Source organism: Nestor notabilis, unplaced genomic scaffold (genome assembly GCF_000696875.1).
Source record: "Nestor notabilis isolate BGI_N333 unplaced genomic scaffold, ASM69687v1 scaffold580, whole genome shotgun sequence".
Classification (NCBI taxonomy): Eukaryota; Metazoa; Chordata; class Aves; order Psittaciformes; family Psittacidae; genus Nestor; species Nestor notabilis.
Window position 1 is genome coordinate 1 of NW_009910390.1, and position 15,290 is coordinate 15,290.

The window sequence follows — 15,290 nt, forward strand, 5'->3', positions numbered from 1 at the left end:
CACTTGGCATTTAATCCTCTATGAAAGTAATTGTGGCCATGGCATCCAATGCCAGAGCTCATCAGCAGCCCTTCCTGTGCTCTGCTGCGCTGGCAAAACCTCTGCTCTCGAGGGTCTCCAGCCTGGCACAGACAAAGACGTGGCAGCCGCGTCTCAGCGCCAGGAGCACAGCAGGCAGGGAGCTGGGAATAGGGGAGGAAGCCAGGCTGGAAAAATACTTGTTCGTTTCCTGTTAATGGTCTTTGCAAAGCCAGAAGGCTCTGCTGGCAGGTGGACTGCCGCACTTCATGCGTCTGTCTTTCTCGGAAAATGCCCTTATTTAAACGCTTTGGTAGATTTTGACAACTTGGCAGCACGGGGTTTGGTGCTTGCAGTTGTTAAAATGGAGTTTTCATAGTGTGTCATCCTTCAAAGCCCCGTTTTTTACTAACTTTTGTTTTTCAAAGGCCTTTCAGAAGTATTGGGGGTCAGGGAGTGACCTGATTTGCCTTTTCTCAGGCTGTTCTATGGCGACTATAACCTTTAGTAAAGTTCATTCGTGGACTAAGATTTGAGCCTCTAGCTGGTCTTATTTTGCATGTGAATTGTGTACACGTTAAGTTTGTTACTCATGATTATGTTAATTATTAAAATGATTCCATGTATTCTGTGGTGTGCTTTGTTTACTTTTTTTAGTGTTTATGTGACTATACTGGAGCATTTGTTTAGTCAGCTATATTGGACCTAATTTTTAACTAATGGGAACCTTTGTATGCTTTTTTTAAAGAAATGAATGCATGTTTTTGTTGTTTTGACTGGCTTGCAGCGTCTGAAAATTGCTTTTAGTTGAATCAAACTGTAGCCAAGAAAAACTCCTTCTGGCCAAGCTTCATCTGCTTGTGCAGAGGCTGAGGTTTAATGGTTGAAATCTGTGTCCCCTCCACACGCTGCACAGCCAGGCTCAGTGAGGAGCCAGGGGACTGTAAGAGCAAAGGTGACGTGACTCCTCTAAACTTTGCTAAACTTGATACCCCTCTCTCTTGGTGCTTCTGGAGCCTGAGCCAGTGCTCAAGCCCTGTTCTCTGAGGTGTTTGACCATGCCAGAGGGTTTTACCATATTCCTGGCTGGGCCAGAGCGAGGACTGTCTAAAGTTTCTTTTGCCGTGAAACAACTTTTACACTTTATTTCGTGCAATACAACAGATTAAAAGCACTGTTGATCTCCCAGCTCTCACTGAGAGGTGTCACTCAAGGTAGACTCTGCAAAACTGATTCCTGTCTTCTGTGCTGCTAGGAGAGCATATAATTAACTGCTGTAACATCTGACACCTCATGAGAGCCTTTGGGTAAGCTCGTAGCTCTCTGGCTATGAGAGGTATGTTCTAGGCTTGGGTGATTTTTTTTTTGCTGTGTTATGTGTATTTTTCTTGGCTTGCACTCTTTGAGGCCGCCTTCCTCCTGAGGAGCTCTGGGTTGGGGTGGGTTTTTAGCACCAGAGTTCATACTGTGAAACACAGGGTGGAGGCTGGAGTTAGTTGTGATTACCCCATCCTGTTACATCTCACGTGAAAGTCCTCTTGGACTGAGAGTTTGCATTAGTAAAGTTCTCTGAGTGTTTAACACTGTTATATTTTCACTTAGTAGAAATAGCAACAGCAGCAAGGAGGATGCATTAAAGCAGCATAATGCACATCAGCACATCAGCTCTCTGCAGTGTGTTGTGGATACCAGCTCGAAGTTCCCAACATCTCTGTGACGTATTGATTTTTGTGTGGGTCTGTTTTAGGAGAATGTGTTTATTGGTCAATCCAAAATCTACAGCTACCTGAATCCTTCCAAAACTCCTGGTGCTCGCCCCCCGCTTCAAGAAGAAAACTCTGTCATGTATCACGAGGTGAAATGTCAGGGCAAAACACTAAACAAAACCTGCAGGAAAGGAAATGGTAAGATTGATTTTTGGATTGCTCACCTTGTTGAATGTGCTCCTCCCACCCTTGATTTGAAAACTTGAAAGCACAGTCAAGAAGGCCAGGCAGCTCCCCTGGCCCAGTTGCTTTCCCAGTCCTATATCTCTGTCAGCAAACGGACTCTACAAAGATGAGGGTGTCCTTATCCTTCTCAGAACTTAGGTCATGGGTTTATCACGCAATTTTCCCTCTGTCTTTTGTTTGGCCGTGTTTGTATTGTCTCCCTGGCTGTAAAAAGCTGATGCTTGCATTGTCAATATGCCCTAATCTCCAGATCTATCACTACTCTGCTTCTTCAGGTCAGTGTTTGGCAGCTTATCTATATTTTTTGGTCTGCTTTATTACCTCAAACTCAGTTTAACTTTATCTTTTAACTACTTTATACTAATTCGTATAAAGGCAATTCAAAGTCACATCAGGTATGAGGTAGAGGCACTTACAGAAGAAGAAAATTCTTACATTTTTAGGATGAAATAAAGCAAGTGAGAAGGAGGAGCACAGACTCTGGATGCTGAGTGTCAGGCTTTAGAGATACTTCATTGCAGTGACTAGAAATGGGAATGTTCCTTAACTTTATGGAGGAGTTAAAAAAAAAAAGCTGGCTTGTTTAAAGGTGCATTTAATAACCTTGGTAGTTTGTCAAAGCATTTTGATGCAAACACTTTTAGGAAGCAGGTATTTTAAGTCCCACTCCACACAGGGAGTGTCAGGTCTTCTGGAAACTTGAGCCTTTAGCTCCAAATTTAACTGCCCAGTTTTGACAAGAAAGTGAAGATGGCTTCAGCTTGTCCCACTGCTGAGGCCTTGCAGCTGTGCTTCATTTCTCCAGGGAGATGGAAGCATCTGTCTTAGCAGATGGGACTGTTAAACCTGGGGATTTGCCTTACATAAAAACTTTATTCAGCTTTAAACCAGGCTCACCTACCTCTAAATCAGTTGAGTGAGAAGGAGGATGTGGTCATATCAAGGTAGAACGCATGCAACCAAGAAAGTGTTGGTTGTGTGTGGGGTAGACTTCTTGTCTAACCCACACACCTTTTAGCTCTGATGGTTTTTGTCTGAGAGGTGTTGGCCACTTGTACCAGCATCTGCAGCTATTGATCACCACAATGAGGGATCCAGAGGGGCTTCTCCCTCTTCAGTGCAGGATGTTGATTAGCTTATGACAACTCGTCATTTAGTATGCCAGATGCACTGGGTGGCAAACTGCAGATGTTTAAAGCACTGCACTGAAGGTGCTGCATGTTCAGGTTTGGAAAACTGAGTTGCAAACCTAACATGACAAAGTAAATGGGCTCTGTTTTACCTTTTGTCTGCTCACTCCTTCCTCAGTACTATGTGTACTGTAGCAATGACTAGTCAAAAGTTGAGTAACAGCCTGTCTGGGTTCTACCAAAGAGGTTGTATCATTCCCTTCCTCTTTCTGTTTGAAGGAACTAGAAACCACTGGAATGCATTTAACGCACTCTGGTGTAGTTGGTCCTAAGTTCAGAGCCTTACTGTGTTTTCCCACCAGCAGGAAGAAAGAAGGGTGGCGATATAATTGAAGGTGCTATGAAACCAGAAGACCAGAAGGACAAAGAAGGTGGGTGTGATACTTCGGTGCCCTCCTCTGATCAAAACCAAGGAACTGTAGAAACTCAAAAGACGCCTCTGCCTTCAGACTGTGCTGATGAGGCCAATGCAAAGCCAGCTCAGAAAAAGATGGTTAAAGCAAAACGTGGACCAAGGAGAAAGTAAGTGACTTTCTGGACTTGTAAATGCTTTTCTTCTGTGTGTCCTTTTGCACCAGGAAGCTTTGATCTACATTTTTTCCTTCAGAAACTACAGTTGGACCCATAATTAATGTTACTTTTGTTTTTGTTGCCTTTTTGTAAGCAAATGATTGCATTGTGGGGAGCAAATCTTCAGGGTGGCTTCTTTGTTTGCTCAAGAATAACATGTTTGAAATACAAAAATAGCACCCCAGGTATTTATCTACCTTACAGAGGTCTTCTGTTTTTCTTGAAGGCAGGGCTGGTGTGTCTTATCTCCAGTGAAGTACTTGCTGATCACCTATAGAAAAAGAAATTAATGAGCCATTGAGACCTACTTCTCTGTGGACAGAAATAGCACAGTTGGAGGCCTCTTGGCTGAGCTGATACTCAGAGTGATGTGACCTAACATTAATGAACTCCTTGCCAAGCAATTTTCAAGACCTAAATTTTAGTGTGCCTTCTGGCAAAGCATGGCACACAGGGGCTTCAGATTGTAACGTGACCATTGGGTGATTTCCAACAGCATCTTGCTATTGTTATTAAAGAATTAGTACTAGAGTAATGAAATAGTGTGGGGACAAGAAGAGAATGTAGCTTTTGACTTCAAGTTTCTTGTCTTCTGATAAACACTGATTGATATTGATCACCTTGCAACATACCAAGCTGAAAATAAAGATTTCTTACAGCTACCTCTGTCCTAGAGGTGTAACTTCACAAATAGCATGAAATATGTGTGTTCTCTATTTCTCTCTTCCCTTAGAACCCAAGGAAGAACACCAAATCGAAAAGTGACTGATTATTACCCAGTTAGAAGAAGTTCCAGGAAGAGCAAATCTGAACTGGAGGTAGTGCTTCTTCTTTAAGTAACATGACTTACAATATTGCTGGCTAATGGAACGTTTGAGGAAGGATGTAACTATTTGTAAGTGGTTTCCACTGGCCAAATACAAAGAGCATTGTGCTGGAATTACTGTGGAGAACATGCCTAAGATGTGGAAATGCTGATCCAGTTCTTCGAGGACAGAATCTAGCAGCTTCTATATTTTGGGGGGCAAAAATCTGTCTCTTTACCATTCAGGTTTGTTAGAGATATGGGATGATTTGGAAAAATTAGCTGATACTGGTTTTTCAGCCCTAGAATGAGCCACAAAAGCTATCAGCTATACTATGGTTTTGTTTGTTCTTGTTTCTTCTGCAGACTGAGGAGAGGAGGAAAATAGATGAGCTCATTACAAGTGGGAAGGAAGAAGGAATGAAGGTAACTACAACATCTTGCTGTTAGTCTGTTTAAGCAGAAAATAGCAGAACCCTGTCTCAGAGCTGCTGCAGTTCCTTGGTAGTGAGATGAAAGTGCAGCAAAACTGAAGCACAGTTTCTTCCTTTCTGGATGGGTGATATTTGGCTCTGAAGAATATGTATGTGCAGCCTCAGTCGTAAATATATTGAGAGGGCTTTATAGTCTTTACTGAAAATGCACTTGCTGCCTTTAGTTTATCATTTCTTGGGCTAGCTTCTAGAAATGGGTTTGATACAGCATCTTAATTGTCATATGTTTAAAGGTAACACCCACATATACTGTCTGTATGGTAACAAATTCTCTTAGCACATTGACAGCCAGCCAGTTGCTGTTGGTCTTCATTATGGCTCTTGCGATAATGGCAAGGGCAGGAATAGTGAAGTATACTGGTGGGTGATAAATGTAATTTCTGTGGTTGATCTTTCTGTTCCTCTAACTTCTCAACCTGTGTATGATGATGGTGCACCTGACATGAAAAAGCTGCCTCAGCTAATGGTTAGTTTAAAAGAAAAATAAGGTAACTCTTCTCTGTGTATGGGTTATTTAAAGTAACTCTTAGTTCTTTGATTAGGAGGCTTCGTATCAAAACACCTGGTAACTCAGTGTGTGTCCCAAACACACATTTCTTCCTGTATTTCCTATTTTTCTTCCTATATTCCCAAATTTCTTCCACAGTGCTGTGCATTGTGCTTCTATGGCTTTGTCTGCAATACCCTGCTATAGCAATTTTGACTGACAAATCCCTCATTCCCTATTTGTAAACAGCCTATTTGCAATCATGTAAATACTCTCTAATTTCCCAGCTGATTTTCTTTTCAACTCAACAGATTGATTACATCGATGGCAAAGGGAGAGGAGTAATTGCTACTAAGGAATTTAATCGAGGAGAATTTGTAGTTGAATATCATGGGGATCTCATAGAGATCACAGATGCTAAAAAGCGAGAAGCGCTGTATGCTCAAGACCCATCCACTGGCTGCTACATGTACTATTTTCAGTACCTCAGCAAAACATACTGGTAAGCTTCTCTTCCCTAGAAGTGTGATAGTTGAGTGATAGAGGCTTTGAATGCTGCAAAGTCTTTTCTTGGGTTTCACGCAAAAAAAAAAAATTAATGGGAACCATGAATTAGGAAATCTTTCTGAGTACTGTTTCATGGTCCAAGAGCCTCCTGTACCTCTGGGCTAAAAGGAATGGTAGGTGACTCAGGGCCCTGTTCTCTTGAAGAACAGCTATAGGGAGAGTTGTATCTGCTTGGATGAGACATATAGCTCTGCCATGGACTTCTTCCTAAATTTATTCTCTGTAAAATTAACTACTTTTCCTGGGTTGCAAGGAATTTGTTTGAAAAGCAACATGGACAAACTCTCAAAGAGAAAGGTTTCCTTGAGCTGTTTTTGACTGGGTCTTCTCCTTTCCCTTAGTGCCTGACACCCCATGTGTGTGCTTTATCACTCTGATTTGCTGTTTCATTTGCCCCAAACTCCAGTTCTCTCAAAGCAATTACTCAGGTTGTTCTTTCCTCCTTGGCTGATGCTACGGGAGTGTGTGCCACTAAACCTGTATGTTAATTGCTTTGAAGTGCCCTATATTCTTAAGTGTCTGACTTGTTATGGCAGCTGTCATTATAGACTACAATTCTTTGTGCAATGAGGGGCACTAAAACTTTAGGATCCAATCTCTGGAAGTTGGGCATGTAGTATTTAGGTATTCACAGCCTTGTATGTGAGCAGAGACTCTTGCTGGCTTATTCAGTGGATACTACTTAGCTTGGATGCAGCTTTATTGAGGGGAGGGTGTTTAAGGTATCGAGCCTTTCTGGTGGTGTTCTACATCTGGATTCTGCTGTTCCTTGTGAACAGTTGAGAGCTGCTTGGAAACAGGCAGCTCAAAAACATAGTCCAAAGTTTTCCATTTTGTGGGTTTTGTGCTAACGTAAACTGAAACAATTCTGGGAGATTACCTTCAAGCCGTATCATGTGCTGTCTGTTTAATCTCATGAACGTGTTCTGTTTTCCCTTCATTGTTTCAAGCCTCATGTGGATTCCTCATTCTGTATCTGATTTGTACTTCGGTTTTTGTCTGCATCATGACTGTGTGATATGCAGCAATCCTGCATTCTGTTCTTGTTCTTTCAGTGTCGATGCTACAAAAGAAACTAATCGCTTGGGAAGACTGATTAATCACAGCAAATGTGGCAATTGTCAGACAAAGCTTCATGACATTGATGGCGTGCCTCATCTCATACTCATAGCTTCCAGAGACATTAAAGCAGGTGAAGAACTGTTGTACGACTATGGAGACAGAAGCAAAGCTTCCATAGAAGCTCATCCATGGCTGAAACACTAATTCTTCATCTTAGTTTGGGGTTTTTTTGGACTGAGTGGGTCCACTGGCTCTACAAGGAGTCAGTGGGTGGTTTTTCCCCCCTGTCCTCACTTCCCTCAGCTTTCTTAGTGGACTGCTTATGGTGTTCTGAGCTCCTTAAAAGCTACCTTTTTGCTTTGCAGTATTTAAATGCCTATTACAGTTTTCCAGGCAGGCTTGAATAATTGATCTTAGATTGCCAAACCTTTTTATATCATAAAAGGAAACCCTCCCTAATTTGAATACTTCTGCATAGTGACCGGTGCCACTTGAGCATGCAGTCAAAGACTTCCACAGAAACTTAATCACTTGAGTTGTGCTTCTGCTTTTGCAGTGAAATCTCATGCTCCACATTGTGGGGTGATGAATTTGGCATTAGCTTTATGACAGCAGATGTACTTCTGTACTCTGACTTGTACATCCAGTGGCTTCACTGCTTGTCAGACTGCTTCTTACAACCTGGTGCTGACAGGCTGCTTTGGGGTGGATGCTACTATCATCCTCAAATAAGTTGTGGTAGGGACCCAGTTCTTCCAGTATCTCAATGTGGGCAATGAACTTTAAATGCACTGGTGCTGAGGGAAATCCATGGTCAAATTGGCTGCTTTCTTTAGAGAAATAACTCCAAGCCAAAGGAGGATGGATTTTGATAGGCTGGGTTGATACTGAGTAGAAGTGTGAAGTTCTGTCTTCACAGTGAGAATCAATGTTTGACATGACTTGTTTTCTAAGAGAAGGTACCTTTTTATAGCTGATGGCTGATTCTTGGAGGTGTCTTCCAGAGGATTTTTAAAGAAGTAAAAGAAAAAGCTCTCTCCAAAAATTTTTTTTATTACCTTCCTATGCTAATTAGCCACATCAGAAGCTATTTATTTACTGTGAATGCTTGAAGTAGAGCATAGCGCTTCCAAAAATAGGAGTCATCTTCATATGCAGCTTCAAACTGTAATGATGGAGTTGATGCAATGAAGAAAGTAGATTCCTTATTGCCTGGTCCTGTAGGTCTGTCAGCATGGTCCCACTGTCTTAAATGGGAGTTGAGTGCTCAGCATCTTGCAGATGTTTGTAACGTTACTGTTGGAGAACCAAATCCGTGATATAGGCGGGCAATACAATGCAGGTCCTTTATGTTAAAGATGAATTCTTACCAGTTGGAATTTTTGCCAAGGCAGGCTTGGCATGTGTGTAGATGAAGATGGCTGTGAGCCATCAGCCACGCTTGCTGCTGGAAGGGGTCAGCAAGGGATCTGTGGCTCTGTTAATGTCTTCTATTCCTCACGTCTTGAAGGCTGCTGCTGTTCCAGCTCATGCCCTCTAGGACAATCTTAGATGCTTGCCTATATGATAGGTCAGATAGCAACAACATCCAGGGTGTATGCTCCAGCAGCAAGAGAGGTGGCTTAGTGATGTATTTTTTAAATTAAAAACTTGAAGACAATGTCTCTGTAAAATAAAGAATATATTTATTATTGATGAAATGGCTGCTATAGTACCTGTCTCCATTGCAGATCATTAGCATTTTGAAAGAAAGCTGTGAAAATCATTAGCCATTAAATGCTTTATATTATTTACTACTAAACACAAGGCCAGGGGTGGCCTGTGTGTGTTCACCATTTCTGAGGAATTAACTGGAGACCTGTTACCTTCCATATACTGAGTTACAGATAAGCTTCGTTGGCAGACTCATTTGAGTTGGCATTTGACTCTTCCCTGGTCTCAGTCTCTGGTAGCAGAGACTACAGCAGTGTGTACAGGATCCTCTTGTACTAGAGCACTTCCCTTAAGTCAAAATAGGAATAAAATGCTTCTTTTCTTAATTTATTTAAGCATTTGCCTATTCTCTATCAGGTTGAATAGCTTAAAACCTCTGTTCTTCCACGTCACTTTTGTAAACAAGAAAGGGGGAAGATCTCTCCCTGTTTTATATAATAGGAAAATTGTCTTCTCTGAAATGCTTAACTGGTAATCAAGTAGCACTGCATCGGAAGATGGTAATAAAGCTGATGTTGCACTGCATATGTATCCTTTACTTTTTTAGGAACTGATATACAGAGGTCACATATATCAAATACTCATATTTTTATTTTTTTTTTATAAAACACATCTTAAATGGTAAACTGAAAATAATCATTTCAGCTTTCATTATTGTCTCCTTCCCCTAACTGCAAAGAGTGGCCTAAGGCTACAGCAGAGTGTTCTGTGCCTCTGTAATTTGTGTAGTTTATTACCTGAAGTTGTTTAATTAAGACTTCATAGAGTGATTGGTGTGTTTGGGGACATAATTCCCCCTCCCCTTTTAAAGGAGACTGGAAAGTGCATCCCTGGATAAACCACAGAAGAGGATGGAGCTCAAAGCACAGGTAAACATCTCTTTTCAGCTTGGGGGTGTGTCCTGGCTGTTGCTGATGCATGTCTGGTTCTTTTTGCTTTCCTTTCTCTAAACACAAAGCCCTGCTAAGGAAATGCAGTGACTTCCTTCCCTGCTCCCATGCTCCAGAAAATACATCGCAGGGGCACAGCCAAGGCTTATGAGTACTCTGGAGATGGCAAAATGACTTCAGCAGTTCTGTGCCCCAGCTAAACCAGTGTGCTCAGGTCAGACATCTGTGATGTTGCTTTGCTAATGTACAGTTGCTAACAAATTCCTTTTTGAAAGGAGTCCACAGTTCTGCTAAGCCACGTGCACATTGTGCATCTGAGCAGAGGCACAATGAAGTGTCCTATATTTTTCATGCTGCTCATGTGTGAAGGGAATCAAAAGATTTCAGAGCCTGCTTTTGCTTCTGAAGAGTCAGATCATGGTTTGATACCTGTCACTGCCCTTTTTATGTCTGTTCAGACTTGTCTGCTCTGGAAATCCTACTCTTCTGAATGTGGGACCTAATTGGTATCTTTCAGGTTTCTTTTACTACTCCTCTGTTTGCCCCATATGCTTCACTAGGGATAAATCTCATTACTGGGGCTAATACACTGCTTGTGACAGTTGACTGAAAGAACAGAGCTTATGAGAACCAGAACTGTGTACCACAGGGGCCCTTTAGCTGTCAGAAATGGAATGCTTGGTCCATCTGTTCCAGTTTGAGTGTTATCTGCACATCTTAGAAGGCACCAGTGCTTCCTGTGGGCAGAGCATGATGCAGCAGCATTTCTTACCTTGCTGTGCTCTTTGCTGCTGTCTTCCATCTTGACCCCAAAAAGCCACTCCTGCCTGTGCAGGGGTTTTGTTGTTGCAGCCCAGCTGCATCTTCCTTGGGTGGGGTGTGACAGGCAGCTGCTGCCTGTGTATTGCCCATCTGATGCAAAGAAACAGAACTAAAAGCAGTGCTGGGGTTTTCTTCAAGTGGTTTGTGTTAGTAAGGTAACTACTTCCTGCAGAAGAGCAGTGGAGGCTGCAACCCCACTGGGTTCTTTCTTCCCAGCGTTCCTCTGTGAATGGTGTGTGTGTCTTAACATCTTCCTCTTTCAGAATCAGTTGGGCTGAGCATTTTGATAAGTGAACAGGGAAAAAAAGTGGTAGTGCAGATCATAGAATGGTTTGGGTTGAAGGGACCTTAAAGCTCATCCAGCTCCAACCCCTGCCACGGGCAGGGACACCTTCCACTAGAGCAGGTTGCTCCAAGCCCCTGTGTCCAACCTGGCCTTGAACACTGCCAGGGATGGGGCAGCCACAGCTTCTCTGGGCACCCTGTGCCAGCGCCTCAGCACCCTCACAGGGAAGAGCTTCTTCCTTATGTCTAATCTAAATCTACCCTCTGTCATTTTAAAGCAATTCCCCCTTGTCTTATCATTATGTGCCCTTGTAAAAAGTCATCACTGCAGGCTCTTTTAGTAAGAATAAAACCCACCTTTGTATAAACGTTTATTCTCTACATGTGTGTGACATCTGGCAGGAATCTAAGAAATACAAAAAGTGTCAAACAGATTCTAAAAAAGCCAAGTAAAAATCTATTCTGAAAGAATATTTATACAACATGATTTTGATGAGATTGCTTATTCTCTAAACTAAGAGTGATGATTTTCTTCCAGTCATTGACTCCCCTAACACCCTGGTGCCTCTCAGCAGCACCACTTCTGCACAGGAGTGGTTGAGGTCTCGAGGATGCTCATTTTCCATGTTTAAAAGAGACCCTGAAAAAAAGAGAAATAAAAATACAACAAAAAGGAAACAACAATGCACAACTGGAAAAGAAGGAACAGCCCCTGAGGTGGCTTTGTCAATGTGTTCTGCTCTTTTGGGGATGTGGCCTGAGCGTGTGGGTACTGCGTGCGGCTGCCTTGTCCGGTGGGAGCCTCCAGGGCCAGGCAGCACGTTCCCACAGCGCAGGCTGTGTGTGCTAGCAGGGGAGGCCAGGGGCACATAGTTTTCCTCTGAAATGCTTATTTTTCGTAGGGGAAAAAAAAGTGAGGCCCCACTTGCCTGGGTGGAGGTTGCATCCTGTGGAGTGCTTTTTCCACAGGAAAGGATTTCTCGATCAGGTTTTAACTTTGCAGGGAGAGGAGGAGAAAACAATAAGCAGCCAACTAGGCTAAAGTTCAGAATTCAGCCCTGGATTCCCCAAGCATGAAGCCTGCCATATTCTCCCAGAAAATAACATGCAGACACAAACTTACAGCCATTTGCTGATTGTCTTCTCCTTGCTGGGACCACGGCTGCTGCCCTTGGCTTCTTTTTCCAGTTCTTCAGTTTGGTCCTTTCTCTGTTGGATGATCCCACTGGGAAAAGAAGTAGCTTTACTGTTTTGTGGGTTTATTTTTTGTGGGTTTGTGCGTAATGTGGCATTGCATGTAAAACCCTTCACAGGACAGGGGCAGCAGCCTGGCCCATTGTAATCAATTGCTCTTATTTTCCCCTAAATACTGCAGCATAATTTTGCTTAGGGTGTGCTTTAATGAGAACACCTCAGATGTAACGAGCTCATTTCTCCACAGAGGAAGAATGGCAGATCACGACAGGAGTCAAAGGGAAGTGTAATTACATGTTGGATTTGTACAAAAGCCCAAAGATAACATGAGGGTGTAGAGATAAATGGTGAATTTCAGCATGGGTGGATCTATGGCACCTTCAGTGCAGGCACGAAAGCTCTCACTATGCAGCTGGGAACAGATGGGAGATTCCCAGCTTCCCTGCAAGGCAGGTGCCTGTTCCTCTTCCCATCCTACAGAGGAGAAGAGAAAGCAGATTCCGTCATCTTACTCTGATGCTGCTACACTCTGCAAGGTTGTAATTGCCTCTTTTAGGCAAAAGCTTCAGTTCTACCAAGAGATGTTTCCCTGGCTTGGAATGGGGATGGATTTTACCAGCTGACACACAACATTGTTTTCACAGCGTGCCAGTTTGCTGTCCTGAGCTGACCTCACTTATCTTGAGAGCTGAGTGGACCAAAGTTTGTGCCTGCAGTAGCTGAAGGCTGGAAGTAGCTAAACAACACTCATCTGGACCTTGGAAATACAAGTATGTGAGAGTATCTAGAAACTGGTGTGACATCAGGCACAGGATGATTTTGGGGCAGATTCTCCTTTTAGAGAAATGGGACTATGAGCTGTTTGGTGGCACTGCAGATCCAGCTTCTACTCAGAAATCATAATTTAAGGTGCAACCCCCAAACACCATCAGTCATTTTCAATTGTTCTGTGTAAGGACATCAGTTACCTTGTGCTATGTGGAACTTACTTCCAATATACACAAGCCATTTTAGAACATGTGCATATTCTCTTCCCCTGCACAGCTACTCTTTACGGCCATACAGTTAGAATTTTATGTGCATTTTTAAGGAGAAGATGGTTTCTGGTTTAAGATGTAATCTTGTACACAGAGATAACCATGTAGAATTACTTGAACTGAGAAGCATGTCTCCAGGTGCACAGCACTGTGAGTTAAATCACCCAAAACCTGAAACATTCACACTGTTAATGTTTAACTTGGCCTGTAACACACTGTGTAACAGGGCTGGGAAAGCAAAGCATGAAGCCATTGCAGTGGGCACACAGGAAAGGCAGCAGAGCAGGGGGAGTGGTGCCTCATCGTGCTGTGAGAAGTGCTGTCAAGCAGTTTGTAAACTGACTTCTTGGATTTAACTTTAACTTTATGGCTTGACCTGCCCATTAGAGATAAGGCAAAGGGTGGGTTACTGTATCTAACAGGTTGTTGCTGAGGTATCTCAACTGAAATCTAATGCGCTCAGATATTTTGTGTCTAGATAAGTAGTTTCTTAGCCCAAGGAGTTGATAATACAGATGAGGAGCAGAGGATGGGGGAGAGCAGCCTTAGGGGGTGAAGGAATTTGTAGCAAGGTCCTTCTTGCCTCCCATCCTTGGGCTCAGACTGATTCAATGATTTAGGACTAAAACCCTGCTCAAAAAGCCCTTGTTTGGATCAGTTCAGGTGCCTCACACAACCCTCCAGTGGCAGTCTTAAAAACAAAAACCCCACAGCTTATCTTGAATGATGATGAAGTAGCTTAATATTCTTTCTAGATCAATCCATACCCAGTGTGGGAGCAAAGGAACAGTAGACAAGCTAGTGTCTCCAATGGCAAGCTGGAGGAGGAAGAAGATTGTGACTAAAGCTGAGACGGAAACCCTCGTGCTCTCTGGTATGTGGTGTTAGACAGGAAGAGTGTGTGTGCAACTGCTGTGACTGCGGAGGTGAATTTGTGTGCAAGAGAACCCAGCTTGTGTCTGGAGTAGGAGTAACTATGTAGGCTTAGTACAGGAAGAGGCTGTGAACTGTGCAGAGTAAGAGGGAGTTTAGTTTTAAAAGTTGCATAGATACTTCATCATTCCTCCGTTTCCTTTGCTCATGTGTAGGCTCTTAAGAAGCACAGATGTTCATCACATCTGGACAGTGCCTAGCCCAATCTAAGTGCTCAAACCTGCAACACTCTGATCTGATAAGCTCCCCCAGCAAGAAGCAACTGTTATCAGTTCCTTGCTGACATCGTGATCTACCTCTTATAGCACTGTAGCTCCTCTTGCACCACCAGAAGCTGAGCTTTCAGCTGGTTACGCTCCTGCAACACGTCTCGCAGCTCCTGCAGTGTGAACCGGGGCCGATTGGGGTCTGTGAGGTCTATGACCATTTTATCTGGTCCAACGTTGAGCTGTAAAACAAACAGTGGTGGTCATGACCCTGTGACCTGTCAAAACCAAGGCACTCGTAGAGCAAACCCTCTGAATTTCATAAATGTGCAGTAATTCTTAGAAGTAGTAGGAGTTCATCACAATCCTGATCTTTTCCCAAGCAGTTAATTAGAGCTTTCCCTGTCATTTTTGTATTCCCTTGGTGACTGCATTTCCCAGCCAGTACAGGGCCCAAGTGTGAAGGGCTCTGACCACAGCCAAAAGCAAACTCTCTGTCCCAAAGAATTTGCCATCTACTTCACCAAGAAGCTGCTTTTATCTGCTCTTCTGACGACCAGAAATGCCAAGCAATCTGTCTAACGTCACAGCGAAACTCTGTGGCAGAGAGAGGCGAGAGCTGAATTCTCCTTTCCTCATTTAAGACCTTTGTGGCAATGTTCTTTTTTGGTCACAGACACCATTTTCCCTTTCACAGAGAAACACAGCTTTAGCGTTTGCACCTATGGCAAATGTGTGAGAGCCGAGCATCGGTGCATTTGTGCTCTGAAAACCCGTCCGTGTGCGAGCGAGCTCCATTAGCACAGCACGAAGTGGGCAGTCACAGAAGTGAAACACGGGAGGGTCCACAGTGCTGTGCCTTTAACAACCCTGAAGATCTCTGCTCGGGAAATGGCTTCAAGACCTTACAGCAAGACAAGGAGCGAACTTCAGGAGAGCCGTTCTGCTGTGGTAAAAGAGCCCGGCAGTTGACCCGTCCGTGTGCGAGCGAGCTCCATTAGCACAGCACGAAGTGGGCAGTCACAGAAGTGAAACACGGGAGGGTCCACAGTGCTGTGCCTTTAA

At 43.3% G+C, this 15,290-nt stretch overlaps 1 protein-coding gene across 1 annotated transcript; it reads left to right on the plus strand.

The window, feature by feature from the left end:
• Positions 1 to 1,765: 1,765 nt before the first annotated feature.
• Positions 1,766 to 7,349, plus strand: SETD8 (SET domain containing (lysine methyltransferase) 8; the record flags this gene model as incomplete). Its single annotated transcript, XM_010009688.1, has 6 exons — positions 1,766 to 1,922; positions 3,466 to 3,682; positions 4,464 to 4,548; positions 4,902 to 4,961; positions 5,828 to 6,018; positions 7,139 to 7,349. Coding segments are annotated over 6 exons (921 nt in total), but the record flags the coding sequence as incomplete, so codon positions are not given.
• Between the last annotated feature and the right edge of the window lie 7,941 nt (positions 7,350 to 15,290).